Source organism: Etheostoma spectabile, chromosome 10, assembly GCF_008692095.1.
Source record: "Etheostoma spectabile isolate EspeVRDwgs_2016 chromosome 10, UIUC_Espe_1.0, whole genome shotgun sequence".
Taxonomy (NCBI): Eukaryota; Metazoa; Chordata; class Actinopteri; order Perciformes; family Percidae; genus Etheostoma; species Etheostoma spectabile.
The window spans coordinates 4,060,487-4,082,683 of NC_045742.1; the positions used below are offsets into that span (position 1 = coordinate 4,060,487).

The 22,197-nt window shown below is 41.4% G+C and overlaps 1 protein-coding gene and 1 long non-coding RNA gene across 3 annotated transcripts in view; both read left to right on the plus strand.

The window, feature by feature from the left end:
* Positions 1–19,292, plus strand: part of glra1 (glycine receptor, alpha 1) — a 127,540-nt gene extending 108,248 nt beyond the window's left edge. For both annotated transcript variants that reach the window (XM_032527600.1, XM_032527601.1), the window contains one exon: positions 16,477–19,292. In XM_032527600.1, the coding sequence (XP_032383491.1) occupies positions 16,477–16,761 (285 nt within the window). In that variant the 3' untranslated portion in view covers positions 16,762–19,292. The remainder of the gene's footprint in view (positions 1–16,476) is intronic.
* LOC116696553 (uncharacterized) lies at positions 4,369–10,930 on the plus strand. Its single transcript, XR_004333771.1, has 4 exons — positions 4,369–4,379; positions 6,136–6,140; positions 7,755–7,764; positions 10,788–10,930. It is a non-coding gene; the product is annotated as an uncharacterized LOC116696553 (long non-coding RNA).
* Positions 19,293–22,197: the final 2,905 nt, after the last annotated feature.

The following is a 22,197-nucleotide window of genomic DNA, read 5'->3' on the forward strand; positions in this document are numbered from 1 at the left end:
CATCTTGTGATCCGTCAGATTTACCTTGTGACCGGTTGGGGGATCCCAGCCTGCAGGTTGGGAACCGTCTTTCATAGACACCAACAGAGACATAATAATAGAGTATTTTATGCCACCAAAATTCAATTTCAAATGGCATCATTTTTACTTGGACAAATCCAAAGGAGAAAAATGCAGTTTAGATGAACAAGTCACACCCTGCTGTTCCACATGAGCCACAGTTAATAAAATGGGGGGGGGTATAGAAAAATAAAAAGTATAAATCCTAAATCCTATTTTTGTAATCCCCAATCCCCTGAGCTGTGATGGTGGGTGAAGAGGTAGATTAGCAGTCCGGCTGCCGCTGCACTTTCAGGTGAATCAGACGCTAACCCCGACCGCCCTACTCGCTCGCTTGCTCTGTTTGTACGCCTCTCTATCTGCTGTTTCCTCATATGAGGATAGGACAGTCAGGTGCCCACATTGTCCTGAGCTTCCCTCTCACACTTGTCACACACAGCAGGAGATTGTCCGTTTCAAACGCGTTCTCACTTATGGAAAATACTCCGATTGGTTTAGGGCTGGTTGAGGGGTGGTGCTGAGTAGAGCGTGCAGGAGGCAGGACATGACGCGGATCACACCGCGGTCACACAGTTGGTTTGTAGTTTGGTCATAAACAACAGAGTCTATTGCTGTTCCTTTAATTTGTCGATTTGGGCATTGGGCCTCACCAACTGAAGTTCCCGAACCTCGTCGCTTCTACAGTTAGAGATTTTTGTTGGCGTCTTGGTGTAAATTACCCTTCTTTTGTCTTCACCCTCAGATGTATGTTTTCTTCTGGCTTTGTGCCATTGGCATGATAGAAGTGTCATCAACACGCCCACTTGCTTGTCAGGATTGTCAGAATTTTCTGAACAATGAGCTGCTTTATTCGAACACGTGCTCGATCGGACGATTTCGGCAGCAGCCCTTACAGACAGAAGTTTCCAAATCTCATCGTCTCTACAGTTTGACATTTCCGTTGCCATCTTTCATGGAAATGCCGCGTGATAGAAATGTCATCAACATGCCCACTCGCTCGCTGTGAATTCTCTCACTTTGGGCCTCTTTATATACAGTCAATGCTTTGGGCTCAGTCGGACATTACACAGCCGTACTAGGGATGGGATAGGGCAGGGTAAAGTCACTTTGATGTCCGATCCAACTGATTCAAACATTTGCCGTCACACATACAACTCCACTGGGTAATGTCTCTATAAGGTCAGGGTTGCAGTACATGTGTAAAAAGTGGCTTGTCTCTCTCTACTCTCTCTCAACCCAACAGCACGAGGAGAGAGCGAGAGGAACATGGGCTCAGGATTGACACACATCTGGCACGACTGAACCTTTTGCATAGTTTTTTTATTCTGTTACACAGTTTGTTTTTGCTCACATGATGAAAGCAGGAGGTGCATTTAGGTCATTTGTTCATTTCAGTTTTGTTAATAAAGGAGCTTGTCTGTTCAATTGAGGTCAACATCTTTCACAGGAATTCTTATTAAGCTTTTTTTTTAGCTCATATCACAAAATAGGTGAAGTCAGGTGCTCAGGTTGTTACATAATATGATTTTTTGTCATGTTGTGCTGTTGGATATGAATTTAGGACAAAATCCGAGCTATTTTTGAAATTTAATTTCATTCATTACATGTGACTGATGGGCTTCTCCTGTCTCTGGGTCAGTTTAGGTGACTGTACAGTCTATTTTTTACACTGTGTGATTTATTTATTAAGGATTTTCTACCCGTAGCATATAGCAGAAGGCAAATGTATGTGAATGCACACCTAACCAGTTACTTCTGCCTTTTCACACCAGAGTCACACATTTCCTTGTGGCACTGTCAGGCAATTTGATGAAAGCACTAACCAAATGATGATGTTTCTAAAAGTGGAAACTAATAGTCAATGAAAATTTAATGAAAACAGATTAAACTCCACAGCATGTGAATAAGACAGATAAGAAAAGGACAGATATAGTGAAAATAATCGAATCCACAATACAGCACCAAAACCACAACAGTCAACATTTTTAATAAATCTCCAATCTCTTGTGATGCCTGTAAACCTCCAGGACACTCAACTATCACACAGTTTGGTTGTTTTTTCAAATTAGATTCAAACCAAATTGACAGTAGTGCTGTCAGTGTCAGACCTTTTAGGTTTGGGTGCTCTCTTAATAAAAGAAGGTCCTGCTAAGTTACAGCACACTCACACACCTTTATTATATTTGGAAAGGCAGGTAATAAGAGAATAGTTTGACATTTTGGGAAATGCGTATTGGGTTCCTGCCAGTTATGTGAGATGATTAACACCACTCTCATAACTGTCCAGTAAATATAAATGTACTAGCTTAGCTGGCTAGCTTAGCTTAGCACAAAGACAGAACTGTTGCTTTAAATACACTACAAAAAGTAATATAGATGACAATTGATTTGATTAATAGTTAATCAATCACAGGAATAACAAATGAGACGAGTTGCAAACTCTGAACTTTGCAACTCATCAAAAACAAATATAAACTATTGGTGAAGATAATATACAATATAGTACAGAGCACAAGTATTCTGACCATTTACTTTAGTAAAACTAGTAATACTTCAAAATTTACTTGCAATAGTAGAAATAAAATATGGCACGCACTATATAGCATGGTCGTTTTATAGTATTGTATATTAACATGTAAGCAGTATCTTAATCTCACGTGATTTTAATTACTTTATGGGCAGTTGTATAATAAGTTTTATACTGAAAAATAGCTGCTAACTACAACCATCAAACAAATGACTTTAAGTAAAAAGCACAATAGTTCACTCTGAAAAGTTGTGGATTAGGAGTCAATAAACTTAACTTATGCAAAGTACAATTACCTGGTACTTGTACATGTAGTAAAGTACCATACTTGCTTTCCACCACTTTGGCACACACTACCTGGTCTCATCACAAACCTTGACAGCTACAAAACGTTAAGGAGCTTTTCTGTTTTCCACAAGAAACGTAAAGGACTTCTAACACTGAAACACAGAGGGATATTTGAGGTATTTGCATTTGATTTTGCTGAGAGAAAGGTTGCATAATGTACTCCAAATCGAGGAATCATTTATAAGTGTTTGACAGTTTTTGATTCTGCTCTACTGGTCTTTTTTACTTAATTTCAATCACAATGAAAGATCTGAAGAGTAAAATTCATTCTTGAAAGTATGAGCACCCTCAATAGGAGCATCACCATTAATCCCAGCTGCTCTGCTGTGAAATAAATTTAGCGATGGTGAAAGCCCACTGACACACAGTGTGAGAGAGAGAGAGAGCCAGTCCTTTAATTAACCTCTCTAGCCAGTCCTTCTAATGTGAGTCTAATGGGATCCACGGACTTCCATTACGTCTCTGAGAGGGCTATCAGTCAGGTTCCAGCTCGCCGCTCACCGCTGGCCTGCAGTTCACGTAAACCACCCCAAGGTCGCGGTGCCTCTGTCCACTGCATACTCGTCTCTCTTTGTCCAAAAACAAAGGACCAGGTGGAGAGGAAGGTAGTGGAGGCAGCACGGCTGTGGTACACGACAACACGGTAGCGGGACATGTTCTATTGTCTAGTGAAACAAACGTTACCGATTAAATTATTACCGACATTGGACAGAGCCAGCACAGTACCCTGAGGAATTCATATTTGATTAAACAGCAATGCACAATTTACATCCAACACCAACGTTCATTATCAGTGCCAGAGGTAATGTGTCCTGGAAATGGGAAGTAGGTGTGGGGGTCGTGGTGGTGGATAGGTGTGTAATACATTCAGTGTTCGTGTCACCTTAAAGGCTTTCTGGGGATGGTTCTGTCTGCTTTTTTTTTCTAAACATAATCATAATTTAGTGATTTGGCAGACGCAAGCCACGTTTAAAAAGAGGTACATTCCAGGCAACGGCAGATCAAGAGAACCCTTAACATTTAGCTCCTTGTTCAAGTGCCGCAAGGCTGCAGGTGCTTTAAGTGATGTGAACATAGATAGCAGAGAGAGAGAGAGAGAGAGAGAGAGATGTATAAATAGGTGAGAAAGCTTCAGGAAAGGTGTTTTTTGAAGAGAGAGAAAGGTTTTCAAATTTTGAACCATATTTAATTTGTAGGAGAGTAATCACGTTTTGCATCAAGTAGGTGCAAATCTAACAAAACGGCAGCGTCATTGATGAAGAAAAGATCAAATCTGGGACATAAAGTCTGGGAAATATAATATGGTTTCATTGAAGAAAAGGTAACGCCAGCACACTTAGTCCAGAAGTAAGAACCTGACCTGGCGAAGATCCAAGTGCGATCGAAACGCTGTGATAATTCAAAAAATGCATTGCTTTGTCAGCATATTTGATCTAAAGACTTTGTGGTGTGCAAGAACTTTGTAGTAATGCACCAATATAGAAATCATGTTAAAAAAATACTGTTTTCATTAAATGTAATCCAGGGTTTTGCATAATTGTCAAATAACATTCTTTTCTGGTGAAAGGGTTGATAGAACTGATTTTTTTTAATACTCATATGAATTTAAAAGTCTAGAACAATGCCAGCGAAATGCACCAACATGAATAAAAGTTAGTTAATGAATGTATTTATCATTAATGTAACAAAGACTTTAAAAGCAAAACACACATTCAACAAGTAAGCATGGCGGCTTTACTTACTGTAGCAATCTGTCAGTGCGTTAACATGCAGTTTAAAAATACGATTATATTCTGGTTAAGGTAATACCCCGATAACGCCGTGTACACACCTTACCCCAGTTGAAATCAGAGTTCTCTTGACCCGGTTAACGCTTCAGTAACCGGGTTATTCCTCCAGATATACATCTTAACCGGGCTATAATCGGTTTAAACGACTTCAACTGCTCTCCGCACTCTCCTGGAGTGGTTTTTGAACTGAGCATAATCCGTCAGCGTGCTGGGACTTGTACTCGTTGCTATGACACCATACAACAAAGCAGGGTTACCCTAATCAGCGGGCCATTGGTAGCAAAGAGCCTGCAGTTGGTCTGTTTTACTCCCTTCCGAGGCAGCAGCAGACATCGGGAGATTGCTAGACAGATAGTCCACCCCCGGGGCTGTCAACGCTGTGGTTCGGCAAAAAGGTGTAGGGACCGAGCAGCCCCCTGCTGCGGCCGTTGGCTAACGTTAATGTTAATTAGCTAACGAAGTTAGCGTGCTAATTCTACCCGACACTTGTTACAGAGAACGTTAAAATGAGCCAAACAAGTTGTCAGTCATCTGGCGGGAACACGGTGCTGTCCTAGCCTGGATTTAACTGGCATAACCCGGTTATTCACTACCCCGGTTATTGTGTGTTAAACCTGGGCACAATAGGGGTGACTGCCAAACAGAGGCCCTTATCCTGATGTTCATTGGTCTGTCAGCTACAGCCTGTAGAAGGGTTTAGTGCTGGACAAATGCAGGAAAGTTAATGCAGTCAATGACTTTGATCAAAGTCTAGTAAATCAAGACGTGGATTGGTCCAAATGTATTTGCAAAACTTTGTTGCACTATTAAATGTATGGAAAGTGCTTCAGAAATGAATTATACTACAGCAATAACACACTCAACGCCTGCACACTGCCATCACAATTACAACAGGGACACTTCTCAAGGGGATTATGTCTTATGTGTTAGATTACCAATATATGTGTGCTGTCTGAACGGTTTTCCTCATCAAAGAAGGGAATTACAAACAGCAAGAACCCTTAACAATCTGTCATGGCATTAGCAAGGACACACTGTAGTGTACACCACAGCTAGTGATGTTTTATGGGCATTACCAGCGTGGTTAGCGCACGTCTTCAATTCAATTCAAATATGCTAATTGTGTTAGGATGGTAGGAAGTATTGGATTAGAGCAATATTTCCCCGGAGGGATATGTTTATTGTGATTCTAGCCACAGCAGTGATGAATAGCTCTGAGGTGCAGTTGAGTACAGTTTCTCTGTAATCTGAGATAAAAATGTCCTCTAGGGTTTTAGGGCTTTCATGCAACTGTTAGATGCATGTGTGATGCTTTTGAAGGGTTCTTTGAAGCAGCGAGAGCACATATACTGTACATAGGAGTTGAAGGAAACTAGAAGGAAGGCCAACTAGTTCTAGGATTTCTGGCAGCAATAGTCGTTTTCTTTTTTTTTTTCAGGGAAGTGTCAGTGTCTAATCGATCTGATGCCTTGGCTGAAATGCGCTGCACTTTGGCTTGTATTTTCACTGTTGGAGTTTAAGCTGTTGTTGCAGTGCAGGTAGCTGCAGCAGCAGTTGGGGCAGTCCCAGTTGTGCTGATTTCTGTGGTTTCCACTCTGATGCATTATTGATTCGTTAGTGACACTGATAGTCCAGAGAGAACAAGACAGAGAGAGAAACAGCAGGAGCAATCGGACTGAGGCTACCTGCACCAGAAGTGTGTCTAATTAGAAAGACAGAGCGAGAGGGCATCAAATAAATGGATACCGCAGCCCTGTGAGAGGGAGGAGAGGAGGAGCCGGGTCTTTCCAGCATCCAGGCAGAGTGACATCCCCCCCTGCTGGGGGAGGGAAACAACTGCAGAGTGATCAGATCAATAGCGCCACTCATCCTTGAAGGATAGGTCCGCCTGGTAGCAGCTCGCTTGTTTAACACAGACAAGCTCTCCAGACTGAAAAACAGAGAGCCCCTTTAGAAATCAAAGGGAAGTCGAACATTACTGCCTCTCGCCTCCATTTCAATCAAGACTGTCTTCCGTGCGTCTGCTGTGGCTTTGTGAAGTGCAGGGCACCGAATGCAAATTAGTATTTTTAGATCAAGAAAGGCTTTCATTCAAATAATATATTTGTGAGGAATTATCTGTTCTGGATTGCACTCACTTCTAACAGAAGCATCACAAATAACTCTCCTACATGAGAAATCCCATCCAGTATCATAGTATAAAAAAACGAAGAAACATTTAGCCTGGAGGTACAAAGCTTCTAAAGCCTGACGTCTGTCCCACCTCTCCTTTACCAAAACAACACGCGGAAAGAAACAAGAGCAACCGTGGAGCCTGGAGATGCTTCCTCCCCTGCAGCTGGCTCTGTTTTGGGCAGACTCGGCCTTCGGGGGAAAAAAGAGACGTATATTTGAGAAGTGCCCCCCCCCTTCCTGCAACTGTACACGCCATCCCGCTGTTTAAGAATTTCGGAGCCTTATTATAGGCACATTGGCATCCTGATTGATCGTTTATAATCAGCTGTGATTAAGAGTTTTTCAGCAGGGGGGGGGTGGGATTGTACATGCTGGTTTGCTCTAAACGCCATGCTGTCACAGGCTTTAACAACTAAGGCTTATAAGAGAGTGCAGGGGTTAAGGAGCGATCAGTGATCTCCCCAGGCCAAACTCAACCTCCTAATGGACAAGTGATGTCCTGATTAGAAGAAGAGGGCCTTAATTAACAGAGTGGAAGCCCTCGTTGTTGTCCCCCAGCATGTATTCTGATTACACCTATGTCCTGAATAGAACTCACTGGAGCCAAATTATCATATTACCTCGCAGATCTTTTCGTTAATATCCATATTTATGTGGTTGCCTGTTGGCGGAGGATATGCTTTGACCTCTCGCTTTTATTATGTTCTTAAAAGCCACTGGATTAGTTAAAACATGAATTCTCATCAGGCTCTCCGTGATTTTACAACACTCTAAAGAACTGACCTTTTGCACTCAAGCACTTACTCATACTGTAACTTCAGTTCATTTCCACCTGATGTTGAATGAACATAAAGGGGAAATGCAGTGAAAAACACTACCACTTTATAGAGAACCAAACTGCATTAAACTGTAAAAGTAATTGTTTATAAAACTGAAGCGGTGCATGTAGAAGATGATATCATGTATTATGTATGTATATCCAGGGTGCGTTTTGCTGGGGGGGGGGGGGAGATTTCCCCCTTTCTGATCTACATATCCCTGCCTCTGCTGAATTATTTTTTATCCCCGGTGGGGACAAAATATATCCCCACCAAATGCACTATTTCCTCCTGTTTGAATAGCGTTTGATTGAATCTACAGTGACCAGCTGTTTTAGGAAAGTACTAAGTCTTTATGCTAAATACTTGTGACCTTAAGGTCGATGAAAAGACCAAAATATTTGAAATTTGTTGACAACAAACATATGATATATCACCAGGCTTATCCTTTAAATTGAATTTGAGATTATTGGAATGTGAAATTACCAATTATTTATAAAAGCTTTGGTTATGGTACAGTGTTTCTGTGGAGGGCTAACATGAAAACGGTTTTCATTTTGCCCATCTGACATTAAAAGGCTAAATTTAACCCTTCATTAAGCTGAAGTCAACCCTGACATTTCAACATTAGATTTAATGCATGAAGCAAAAGGTGCCGTGGCTTCCCTGGAATGTTATTCAGATCAAATGCTGAAACCGAAAGTGAACGTAAGTGGAGAGAGAGAGAGAAAGTAACGGTGCAGCAGCTCATGTGGATAATCATTTCAGGTCAGCGGCTTGATGAGAGACATTAACACACCATGCTTCAATGCAACCAGGGACTCCAGAACAAACAAATGGAGTGAGAGAAAAGCAGGGATGGAAGGATGGATCATTGGATGGAGATTCAAAGACGACATTGTATTCAAATTGCATAAAGAAATGAACAAATAGACCCTGCCCTTATTTCCAAAACATTGCTCTGTTCATGTAATATTTCTGTAGAGTATATGCAGAATCTCAGCTGGGAGTCACTGTAACCCTGTGTGCACTGATAGCAATGTTGACAGCATGTTTTCCTGCTATTTACTTTTGTTACAGTGACTGACCTTTGGCTCGGCACTAAACTCTATGACTTGTTATAAATACAACTAAAGTTCTCGGCCTGCCATATTATCAGGACATTTGTTCCGCTAGCCTCAACACAGACACTATATTTACCAGAGAGTGTTTCACAACAGTCTGTCTGAAAAGCTGATTACTTGTGTTTGCTGTTCAATATATATATATATATATATATATAAACAGGTTTCTCTACTGTAATGCACCTTTTCACTTGAATGAGGTTTGGGCTTCAATCTTGGCATTCTCAATACGCTTATGAAAATGTTACAGCACTACCAAGCAAGGTGGATGATTCATCTGACCTTTGAACGCGTTTTTCTTACCTCACTGAGAATCACCTACTTTTTAAGTGTGCAGTTACAGTTGATTTGCTTCTCCCATACACGATGAGGGGCCAAATAGCCTCTACTGTCCTCTTCACTGGATGACTAGGCACACGTGTGTGTCACAGATAAAATCTAATTTAGACTGGCTTGCAAAATCGAATCACAAGTGATCACTGTGGATGGATTTAAGACATATTCTCGGGCATAAAGTCCATATATGCCCCGTATAGTCCAAGCTGATATCAATCTTACCAGGCTTAGGGAGTAATGGAATACATGTAGCGGCGTTATGGAATGAAAAAGGTAAGGTTTACAATTATAACAAACATATATATCAAGAAGTAACGGAAAATAATCAAGTAACGTTACTTCAATATTGTGTAACTTTGATTAGGTCACTTACTACATTCTGTACCAGGTAATTAGTAATTGTACAGGAACCCTCCCAACCCTGTCTCTAACCCATCACAAATTAAAATAAAATGGACATGTACACATAATACTATGAGCAGCTCCAGCTAAATTATTAGCATCTGTTTTTTGAAATATCTTTATGAGCAGAACCGCAGACCAATCTACTCAAACATTCCACTCAGCTCCTCAGAATCCACTCACCGCTGACAGATTGATACTGAAACATCCTTAAAAAGCCTCAAATGGCCCTAATCGAGGAGAGATGCAGAGGGGGAAAGGGCGGAGGACGGTGGGAAATGAATCCACCGGAAAATGGATCAGCAAAGGCAAATTTGTAATATATATCCTTCCCCATCGCTCGGCTGGAATTGCTTCTTGGGTGGGGGGGGGGGGGGGGTGTCATAAAGCAAAACGCAAGCCGAGGAATTCCTTCTCCGCTCTGGTTCAGGAGAGACTGATGCCGCCGTTAGTTGGGGCTGACACCTTTCCGAGTCGTGTTTTATGTAAATGCGGGTCTCTAAAACAAGTATCCAAGGGTAATATTTGCAGAGGAGATGGCGGGGGATAGCAGGCCTGATGCAGTTTGCTTTCTGCTTCCTGCTAATCTGCTCGATTAATCACATCAGCAGAGGCAGAGATATAAATGCTTCAGGAAAGCATGATGGATGAGTGAGCTAAGGGGTCCTCTTGCTCTCTGTCTTCCCTCCCTTCCATCTCTTTTCCTCCCTCCGACACCTGACACCCGGGTTCCTTTTGATGTTTTTTCTCAACTTCTCCACATTTTGTCGCTCCTTTTTTTAAACCATATTTCTCTCGCATCACATTTTAATTTAATGCTTCCGGTCTCGTTTCCATTTTCTTCTTTTGTCTTCATTTCTGCCTCTTACTTTCTCTTTTTATCTGGATGTTCAGCTCTGTCTTTCCCTTCTTTTACCATCCTGTCTCTTGCCCAATTTCCTTTTTCTCCTCTTTTCTTGATATTGTTCACTCCTCTTTTTCCTCAATCATTCCAGTGGCTTTATCAAAACAGCCCGTTCTCATGAACCATTTGTTGAAAAAGCTGTGAAAAGTTGAGCCTTGTAATTCATAAGCATTTAACGTTTTATTTTTTTATTTTTTTTACTGTATTCACTACATTGACGGCCTCTGAATAAGAACCCGGCTAGCCGTGAATGGAGGAGGTCAGGGAGGATTGGTGGGCCGGAGAGCGGAGGGAAAACTAAAGTGTTCCTTAGGAGTGTTTTAATCTAAACCATGATCGTTTACCTAATCTTAACTAGTCATTTTGGTGCCTAATCTTAACTTCCGTCGTGGCAAAACGTTCATATTTTGTGGACTAAATGTAGCTGTACTGTCCACCAAAACAACCGGCAGCTCTCGATGCTTTGTACCCGGCTCAGAGTCACCTGTTTTCGGGTACCTGAACCAACAACTACTGCTGACACAACGGAGGTCTGTAGCTCGCGTCACAAAGCTCTGTAACGGCTTAAACAGTTAGCAACTGCCACTCGGCGTCATGGAGCTCGTAGCCAGCCGGCATCATGGGACCACCCGCCAACACGGGACACCATGCAGTCTCCTAATTTCGTCGGGTATCATACGCTTTGGTGTGCATATATTTTTGTACGATGTCACATTCATGACATACATAAAGCACCATTAATAAACCGCACTGATATGCAAAAGAAAAATGCTGGTGTAATTGTTGCATTACTTATTAGTTTTTATTTTATTTTATTTGTTCATTCAAAAGGGACAATGCACATCAGTAGACGTTTTTTGTTTACACTCAAAATGTACTAAATGTGCCAGAGTTAATATAAAAGCTAAATTTCATCTTTAGTCCCTTGGCAGGTCAACACATCATATTCCATTAATACAAAAAGAATGCAAGAAAGATAGAAAGCAAATTTTGAAAGGAAAAAAGAAGGCAAAAGAAAATAAATATAAAATAAGTACAAAACAAAGAAGGGTATTGCCTAGGGTGAGGTAAACCAGCTATGGGTGACTACAGTTTTGATTGTTTTTAAGCCATCTCTTGAATGTGGTTTTAAAGGAAGCCAGTTCCAATAATTTGAGGCCCGTACTGAGACACTTAATAAAACCCAGTCTCCCCTGGTGGCTGGTTGCCCTGCCACTGCAGTTCTTCTGTTGTAGAAATTCACCCAGTGATGGAATTACCTGATGGAAATTTATGACAATTCCTTCAGTTATTTTGATAGATTTTCACACGACAAAAGGGACAAGATGATGCTGAGCACGTTTTAATTTGTCCTGGAAGTACAAGCCCTGCATGTGTGAAGAGCTACTCAGCTGTGCTCGTTGTGGCAAGAAGATGAATTATGTGTCAGTGACAGGGCAGAGACCGCCCCTGACCCACTGTCACAAAGCTCTGTAGCCGAGGCCAAGGCGGTCGCCCCGGTGTTAGAAGTATTGAGGTCATGAGCAGCTCCACCAAGCCCAGATCACCTTTAAGACACGTGCAACATCTGTAAAATGTTCAATTAATTTGTTTTCATGTTCATGTCGTAGCTTCAGTAAGACGCCACTTAAGCAACTTTTGGGTGTGTAGCTTAATTACATATTTTCACAGTCCTATACTTATTATAACAGCTTTAATACAAACACACACTTTCTTGACTTGCAAAATGAGTGATATTCATATTTCAACTACAACAGCATCAGAAAGGTCTCTCACCGTAAACTACTGTACGTATTTTGTCCAAAATAAGATCCCATGGAGGTCCACCAGAAAGGGAGGGACTTCATCGCTCTATTGTTGTGATGTTGCCATGTAGCTGTTGCTTCCTGAGTCTTATCACCGGTGAAAATAGAATGTGTGTGTGTGTGTGTGTGTGTGTGTGTTTGTTGTGTGTGTTTTGTGTGTTTCATATTCAATGACCTGCGAGTTAATCACTGTTGAAAATCGTGCTCTGTGCAAAAAGGGCCGTGAGGTTTGTAAATGCAGAGGGAGGGAGGGCGGGGGGAAGAATAATGGCGAGGGGACGGAGGAAAGAAGCAGAACAACAGCAAAAGAAAGGAGGGAAAGAGGAGTATGCTGCATCCTAAAGCAAAGCCATAAATTGCCTCCCTTGTCTAAGCCAAAGGGCAAAAGCTCCATTCCCCCAACTGCTTATCTCCTCTGTCCTTCCCTCCACCCGCCAACCCATCCATCCATCCATTTATCCACCCACTCCTCCATCCAGCTATCCACACATCCATCCATCCATCCATCCATCCGTCCATCTATTCACCCATTCTCCATCCATCTATGAACTGTACAAGCCCAGTCCTTGATACTTTAACAGATAGGGTTTCTAATTAGGCATCAATGTAATTAACCCCCCTGCGTCATCCAATGGAGGAGATTTAGTTTCAGTCGGGGGGGGGGCATCTGACGGAAATAGTGTCTCAAGAGAGCTGCAAAATATAAATTGATATATAATATAGATATAATTGTCAACTATTAAGTAAATCGGCAACTATTTTGGATAATCAATTAATCAGTTTAGTCATTTTCTTATAGTAAAAAGTCAAAAATACTTTGACATTAAACTGAATATCTTTGAATTGTGTACAAAACAAGACATTTGAGGACGCCATCTTGGACATTGATTGATATTTTTCACCGTTTTGTGACATTTCAAGACCAACCAACTAATCGATTAATCGAGAAGAGGATGAACAGATTAATCGACAATGAAATACTACTCGTTAGTTGCAGCCCTATCTGTCAGGCTGCAGGGCTTCCTCCCTTATCGTTCTCTCTTCCTTTTCCTCATCACGTCTTCTCCTCCCTCCATCGCCCTCCTTCATTGCGCCTCCTCCTCACGTCCCTCCACCCTCCACATTAATCACATGGCAGGGAGAATAAAGCAGAGCATCTGTAATAGTTTAGCAGCGTCACCGAAGGACAGCCAGAGGTCGGTTAGCATCGTGGCTAATGTGTAAGACACCCGGTGTGTGTGTGTGTGTGTGTGTGTGTGTGTGTGTGTGTGTGTGTGTTGTGTGTGTGTGTGTGTGTATAGATGGCTTGGTAAGAACAGTAGAACAGTAATAGATGGCTTGGTGTGGATGCAAGGACAGAACGGGGACATGGGGCGCTAAAAATGGATCGCTACCTGGTGGTCTGAAACATACACATACCTATACATACACTCACTGAAATGCATACACACACATATACACACACACGTATGAATGCTACACACACAGCACACAGACACATTTCCCCTACTTACTCACTTTTGCCTCATTTAATCAGATTTTTAGGGGCATATTCAAAGTCTTTTCTGCCTTTTTCCACCTTTATTCTGTTTATTGACTATTGATTTTGCCCATCCTTCCCACTGCTAGACACCAGAAGCTGGTTCTTTTTACTCGCTGGTTGATTTGGTGTGGCTGCAGAGGTTTTGCGTCAGGCGTTAACTTCCCTAGCTGCCAACAGTTCCTCCTGCTTCAGGCTGCATCCCTGCTTGTTTTGTGATCACTAAGTGCCCCTTTTTTGTTACCCAGAATGCACTAGAAAGATTCCCTGCTGATAGGCTTTCCCGCAGTGGCCCACAGGGAAGTTGCATTCATGCATGGATTTATTTATCGACTTTTATCAAAAATGTGAATCCAAACAAAGATGACTCCATATCATTGGAGGGCATTCTGTCTGCTAATTTTTAATTTCATGGCTGTTGTTTTAACTTTGTAGGGCATTTTGAAACGCCTGTTGTTTTCCTAGTTTGGTTTCCACGCACGCATGCACACACACACACCACACACACACACACACACACACACACACACACACACACACCTTCAGTGCCTCTTAGCACATCACAGTGTTTGTGTTGGTCTCTGAACCAGATAAGCACGTCATTGTGTCTCCTGTAATGAAAAGGCAGGGTGACAGAGCAGATAGGATTTTCAACATCTCACCGCGCTCGGGTGGAAACGGCACGCACGCGCCATAACCTTGGCTACAGCACTTGTCAATCAATTCAATCTATTCCCAACCACCCAGACTCACCCCTCTCAATCTTCCATGACGGGCGAGATAAACACGCTCGGCGTTCAGCTGCATCTCGTATTGATGACTTTTACACAGGCGAGACACGAGCTGTGTGATCAATGTTCAGCTCATGATTTATGAATCCACTGTTTGGAGCACTTTCTGTGTGGAGGTTACAACTTGTCCTCTTGTTTGCACGCTGCTCCTGGTTGGGTTATTCGGAGACTTAAAATTGCCTGTAGGTGTAAACCACAATGGCTGTCATGAACAGGAAAAGCAGCCATAGATAAAGGATGGATGGATGGATGGAAGGAATATCAATAATATTGACTCTTAACCCCCGTCCTGGACTATAGATCTGCCCATGGCGCATATATATAGTTGTGTATTTCATTTTAATGTTTACAGTTTTTCTTTTTTGCTAAGACACATTTCCAGAAACCTTTATCCATTTTTTTCAAAACTGTAAACACAAAACCAAATTCTCAAACAATATTCACAAAACACCTGACTCAACTGGCAAAATCCAACGATGCTTTCAGATCATACACACAGATCAGTACAGACTGTACACTAAAAGATATTGTAAAACCGCAAAATCAAAGTCAATGAAAGATATATAGAGAGCCGTAGTCACGCCCCTTCCGGTGGACCTCATTGGATCTATCTTTTGAAAAAAACATGAACTGTAATGAACGGGGAGAGGCAAATTATTTTTTGATCCCGTTTGAATTGTGCCATGGATAGCAAATATGATGATCGTCAGTTCAAAAGATCATTTTTTTTCAACTAAAGAAAGTTTCCGTTAGCCGTAGGCTTGTCATGGCACCACTTAGTTTTGTGTGAACTACATCTCTCAGTGAACTACATCTCTCAATGAACTACATCTCTCAGTGAACTACATCTCTCAGTGAACTACATCTCTCAGTGAACTACATCCTTCAACTCACACAATTTACGTCACCTAGCTTAAAGCTCAACTTGCTCGCTAGCTAGCTAGCTTAGCTCTGTTCCACAACACGTCTAACGTTAACCTACCTGATTTGTTTTATCCAGTGAAGTGTTTTCAGCAGATACGCAGAAGAACAGGCAAGATCTTTTTTTTTTCAACTTTTCCAAGTCCTCCTCTGAATCCTAGATGGGATGACTAACCATGAAGAAGGCAAATGTGCTCAATGCTCTTTCATGACATGTGGACAAATACTAATCAATCAGCCACAACTGACCATTGGAAAACTGTGTTTATGCACTGCTGTGACACAGCAAATGTCACATCAAAAAGCAGCTTTGCTTTCTGAACAGAAATGAACATATCTTACATACTTTGATATTTATCAAATATTACTTATTGATATCCTTTTCTAATGAATTCAACAACTTATCTACATTTTTGTCACTATATTGTTTAATCACTGATGTGTTCCATGTGTTTTCTCCAGAATTCAAATTTGCTTGTGATGCAACAGGGAGGCGGAGTTAAAAGACAAAACGCTGTTTTAAGTCTTTCACTGGTCGGTCATTGAATCGACACGCCGGTCCACATCAGTGTGTTGTATTATGCTGTGTCATCAATACAATAAACTTAGGGGTATAACAATACTGTTGTTACATCCCTAGTTTTATGGTTAATCAAGAGCAGTGACAGAAATATTAACACTAATTAATTAATATTAATTAATTAATATAAACAGGGATTGTAACCACAGTAATGTAGTAAGATATCTAGTTTAACTCAGACACAAACATGCTTTATGAAATGTTTTGCTTTGTGACTTTTCATGCTCACTTCATGTCATCTGGAATATTTTTGGAATATGTCTGACACAAACACACACACACACACACACACACACCTCCAATAGTAACGTCTTTCTCTGGTTCCTAACAGCCTGAGTCTTGGCCTGTGTTGCAGGAGGATGAGACAGGCGAGGGGCGCTTCAGTTTCCCCGGCTACGGCATGGGCCCCGCCTGCCTGCAGGCCAAAGACGGCATGGCCATCAAGGGCAACAACAACAACGCGCCGGCCTCGGCCGCGCCCGAGAAGACCATCGAGGAGATGAAGAAGCTGTTCATCGGCCGGGCCAAACGCATCGACACGGTGTCCCGTGTGGCCTTCCCGCTCGTCTTCCTCATTTTTAACATTTTCTACTGGATCATTTACAAGATCATCCGCAGCGAGGACATCCACAAGCAGTAGTGGAGAGGCGGAGGAGGAGGGCGAGAACAGTGCGAAGAGGAGGATGCAGAGAAACAAAACGAAAGTAGGAAACAGCGAGAGATGACTTCAATAGAAGATTATTATTGCCCCTTTTTTTCACGCCAGCCCCGCCTCCTTTCCTCGTCGTCTTCCTTTATCCTCTTCCTCGTTTGGTCGAGGATAAGTTGCTTTTTGTGGCAGTCGCCTTCCTCAACCCTGACACCCACTAGACATTATTTGAGATGTTTCTGGCTTTCTTTTTCCCCGATGATTCTCCTCTCCTGCCCCCTAAATCCCAACTCATTCCGGCTCTTTACACCTCCTGAATAATCCGGACCAGTGCAATAGCAATGCAGTAAAATGCATGATATATGAATGTGGCAATATATTACTGAAAAGATGAACATTTTTAAATTAAACACAGACTATTGTGAGGCACACCCAACAAACTGTGTGGCCGTGGACGGGCTGGAAAGAAAGAAGACGAGAGGGTCCTTATAAAGAGTCTTGTATTTGATTTAAGGGTTTTCTTTTTTGTGTGAAGACAGATATATAGTTCTATATGAAAAAAACGTGATGTTGGGATGGGGTGGGGGATGTGCCAGAAGCATACAGCAGTGTAATATACTCATTTATCAATCATAAATGGGAGAAGAAAAAAAAAACTTTATTTGCAAAGACGGGCATCTGGAAATGGGGGGTTTTTCACCCCACAAAAAGGAAAGGAAGGCGGATCGGTGCTTCCATTTATAAAGCGATGCAAGGATCACGCATTCTATATATCTCGATTTGCTTCAAACGTGTATTGCAAGCACTCCTCAGCACTTTTCCTCGCCGCTGCCGCCGCCAACACCACAACACCTTGAACTGCAGAGACACTTGAGGTTTGCTGCTGCCGCTGTCAATCATACCACTGGACAAAAAGAGAAAAAAAAAATCATTTAATGAAACACTGGACGAGCAGTGCTGAAGATTTTGAGACAAAATATCTCATTTATCTGTGGTTCCTCTACCTGTCTTTAATTTATTTCATATTGCATTTGTTGTTCTTTTTGGTTTGGTTAATTTATGTGCCAAGTAAACGCAACGCTTGTGACTGCGCGGCGCTCCGCTGCTGCGACCTTTTTGTCAAGAGGAAGGCAAATGGTTTGACGTTGAGCGACGTCGCCTCACGGGCTTCTACGGTTTTTGTTGTTGTTGTTTTTTAAATCCCTGAGAGATTAGTTAGTTTTCATCGACTGGAGCGAATCGATCCCGGACAGAGTCAAATGAACATCTTCGTTTGCGTACCTCGTTGTGTTCGTCGGGACTGAACCACAGATATATTTACGTCTTATTAGTGCTTCCTTGCTTTGACCCCGCCTTAATGTGACACCCCACCCTTTCCCCAGCTGAGAGGACATATGTAGTAAATTATACTGATTATAGCACCTATTGTACCTTAATTAACTGTATTTCCATCTCATTCACATACACCAACTCTAGCTACAAACGCCATCTTTAATGAAAAGCTGCATCATCATGCACATGGAGTATAAAAAACAGATTTATTTTTTTGCCATAGCCATGTTGGACAGGATTTGATCATTCAGCAGGTCATTTGGTTTGATTGACGATTTATCAGAAGACGTTTTGCTATTTTACATTGCGCCAGGCTTCTCTATGCAATGATCAGTATATGCAATTATATATTTTTTCCTTCCTTTCAGCAATTCCCATCTCCAAAACGCAACCTTTCTGTGAGTTGACTTCTGGCTCATTCATCCCACTGTTACCATAGTTAATATTAATGGACAGAGCATCTGGTTCAGCGAAATGCTGCAAATGAGGAAGTGCCTTAAAGCTGCATTCTATCTGAATTCCTGCAGGGGGCGACACATGTGGTTGCAGAAGGAGGTCTGTTTCTGTAGAAGTCTGTAAGAAAGTGACCCACTTCTCACTGGATTTATTACCTCAGTCAACATTTTCATAATGAGTTTATGGTCTCGAACGCTAGTATGAAGTCTTCTGCAACACAGAATAATGTTCTTTTTTTTAATTATGGTCACGTGGATTTTAAAATCGTCGATTAAAATGTTTTAGGGCGTGGCTATGATGTGCTTGACAGTTCACGGCCTGTCATATATTGTATGTAATATAACTATTGGACAAAGATATTTTTTAAAACCTAGCAAAGCTAAATCTTACCTCAAATTATGTAGGCTAGCTTTCAGCAGCAGTTGCTTCCAGGCTGCCAGTGAAAGTGTGTAACGTAGAGTGTAAGCAGCGCTGCCACTGCGATACATCAATCAATGTGTCCCTGAGCAAGACACTTAACCCCTAGTGCAACCTCTGACATATATACCAATTGTAAGTCGCTTTGGATAAAAGCATCAGCTAAATGACATGTAATGTAATGTAATGTTGCCGACTCAGTCAGCAGCCGCCCAGCAGTCTAAGGCTCCTCCCTCACTCCTCCTGCTCGTCTAAAATCGTCACATCCTGACGACGGCTAGCAGATCTCCACAAACTAATGGGTGACGTCACACATGCTCTGTCCATTAATATTATAAGTATATGACTTACCAATCTTTCAATGTTATTGGTAAATGTGCAAGCAATGGAGAAGACAAAAGGATAAAACACAGTGATGAAGTGGCAACCTGTCTGGGGACTTTGACCCAATGCACGCAGATTACTGTACGGGGAAATGTGTTGCCGTAGAAATCAGCATCAAACAGAGGGAGCCAAACAGCCGAGCCAGTCACAACTTGGAAAAGAGAGTGCAGAAATTCAAGTAGATAAAAGTGTATATTTCTGCACAAACAGATGTTTCAATTTTTGTCTGCGTTCATGTTGTCACTCATTTATTCAAAAACTGCTACGCAATTTTCTTTCATAAAAACCAGAAATTCACAGAGAGGTTTTTAACGCAAGCGGGGTGAAACAGACGTTTTCCAAGTTTGTAGCAACGCTCGACAAAACCTAAAATGAACAATACATACTTAATCCGTTTGTACTGAGTTTAAGGTTTACTCTATTCTCATTGCAAACGTGTCTTTTGAATGTCCGTCCTCAATTTGGTCATTTAAAAAGTGGGTTCAGCTAGGCTAATAGCCTCCCGGCTCCTAAACACGCACCAGATTTCCCCCCCTTTTAAAGATTAATTTTTTGGGCATTTTAGGCCTTTATTTATACAGGACAGCTGAAGACATGAGAGGGAATGACGTGCAGCGAAGGGCCGCAGGTCGGAGTCGAACCCGAGCCTGCTGCATTGAGGAATACACCTCCATATATGGACGCCCGCTCAACCAACTGAGCTCTCCGGGCACCCACACACACCAGATTGTTATCGATCTTCTCATCTAACTTTCCCAAAGAAAATGGCTAATTTAATTTTCCAAAATGATGAACTATCCCTTCACCAAACAGCGCTGAGTGAGCCACTTCACTGAAACGGTTTGCTTGTGTCTGCGAAGAATAAAGTGGCCGTTGTTGTTGGATTTGAACGATTCGGATTCTTTAACCCTTGTGTTGTCTTCGCATCGATCATGCAACTTAAATTTTATTCCAGGGTCCAAATTTCAAATTATAATTACTATTTTTGGTGACGTTTTTTCAAAAGATTCAGTCACTTTTTTCAATTTCTTTTGTCCCAAATTTCTGATGTTTTTTTTTTTTTTTTTGCTGATTTTCCGAAACTTTTTGTTGTGACTTTTTTCCAAACGCTTAAATAAAATAAAAGCCCAAAAACCCCCGCCCCGGGGCGCTTTCCAACAAGCCCGGTAATCTCAGGAAACCAAACTTGCGCATTTAATTTTGAACCGAGATCAGAATAAATCCCCTAGTCATACGGTCCCGGAAATTAAAAATAAAAAATCGCTGGACTTTTTTGTGAATTTGAAAAAATTTCACCTTTTGGAAACAAAATACTTTAAACCTTGAGTTCCGTGCCTCCTTGATATGACAACTTTTAAAACATTAGTCACAATAAAAGCAAGGGGAAATTTTTCCCCCCCCCCCCCCCCCAAGAACCATCCAGAGAAACGTGTTCAGGGCGGGAACAAAAAAACAGTGTGATCTTGATAAAAATTTCCTCGTCACGTTTTTTAACCCCCGGGGCCCCCTTGGTTTTACGAAAAAAACCAAAGATTTTTTTTTTCTTATTTTCGGGTGCGACTTCTCTTTGCCGTCTGCGCTTGGTGGGGCCTTTGTTAAAGATTCTTTGCGGAGTGATTCATATACGGTTTGTTTTTTAAATATTTCCAATGCTATTGGTTTTTGCCAGATAAAATTCAGATATAATTCAAATTTAATAAAAACAATTTGGTATACAAATCATTCCCCCTCTACTTAGTTTTTTCCTTTTTTTTTTAAAAAAACGGGTTTTTTTATTTGAAAATCACCATTTCCCTTTAAATTCCCTATCCCCTTTATAGTTAAATTTTAAAAACAAGTAAAAAAAAAAAAAAACACTATTTTGGGATCTGGGGGGGGGACTATTAGTCTGTTTAATGAATTTTCTTACTCGCCATGTGCAAAGGGAGACATAAAAAATCTTTTTATGAATTTATAAACAATTGTTTTCAGAGGGGTTAGACGACCCCGAAGGGCTATGCAAGGCCCTACATCCTTCTATTCCATTATTTTTTAAACTTTAAAGTGAAAGGCCTAGGAGCTCATCACAAAAACACAAAATTTCTAATTCATTCCCCCTTTCTTTTAACAGTTACACTTTTTAAGGCCGATCACCCAATGCTTTTTTTTTAGGGGGGTTCGCAAAAATGTCTGAGTACGCACTAGATTTAGACGCAAAAATCAAGACAAAAAACAAAAAAGCGAACCTGGGGGACTACGATGTTTTTCACTTTATGGTAAGGATTCTTTTTCAGCCTCTGTTTTTGGTACGCTCCTTTCCACAAACTACGAGGAACTCTAACTTGTCATGGTTAATCTTCTAACGAGGTTAGCCCCGCGAAATTTCAAGCTAGCTGCGTACGCCGCCCAGAACAACTCGATGGCTTTGTTTCAGATGTGCTTTTTGGAATAAAAATTAAATACCCACAATTTTGTGCGCAACTTCCAAAGTCAATTTCCTTTAAAAGAAAATTAGTAAACGATCTCGGCCAGTTAACCACAGCAACTAGCAAAACCTGGTTTTTTGCTACCCCTAAGCTAGCAACGGCTTTTTTAGCTACCAGCCAAGCTGCAAAAAGTGTTTTTTAGCTACCGCAAGTAGCCAAAAGTGCTGTTTGTACCAGTAAGTACAAACGTGCCGTTTATACCCGCTAAGAGCAAAAATCCCGTTTTAGCTACCCCCACTAACTAGCAAACGTCTTTTTTACCGCAGCTAACAGCAAACGGCTTTTTAGCTACTCCATGTATTTTTGTGAACTTTCCCAAAATGTTTCTTTTTTTGGGGAACATAAACCTTCCTTTGTGGTCTTACTTTAATGC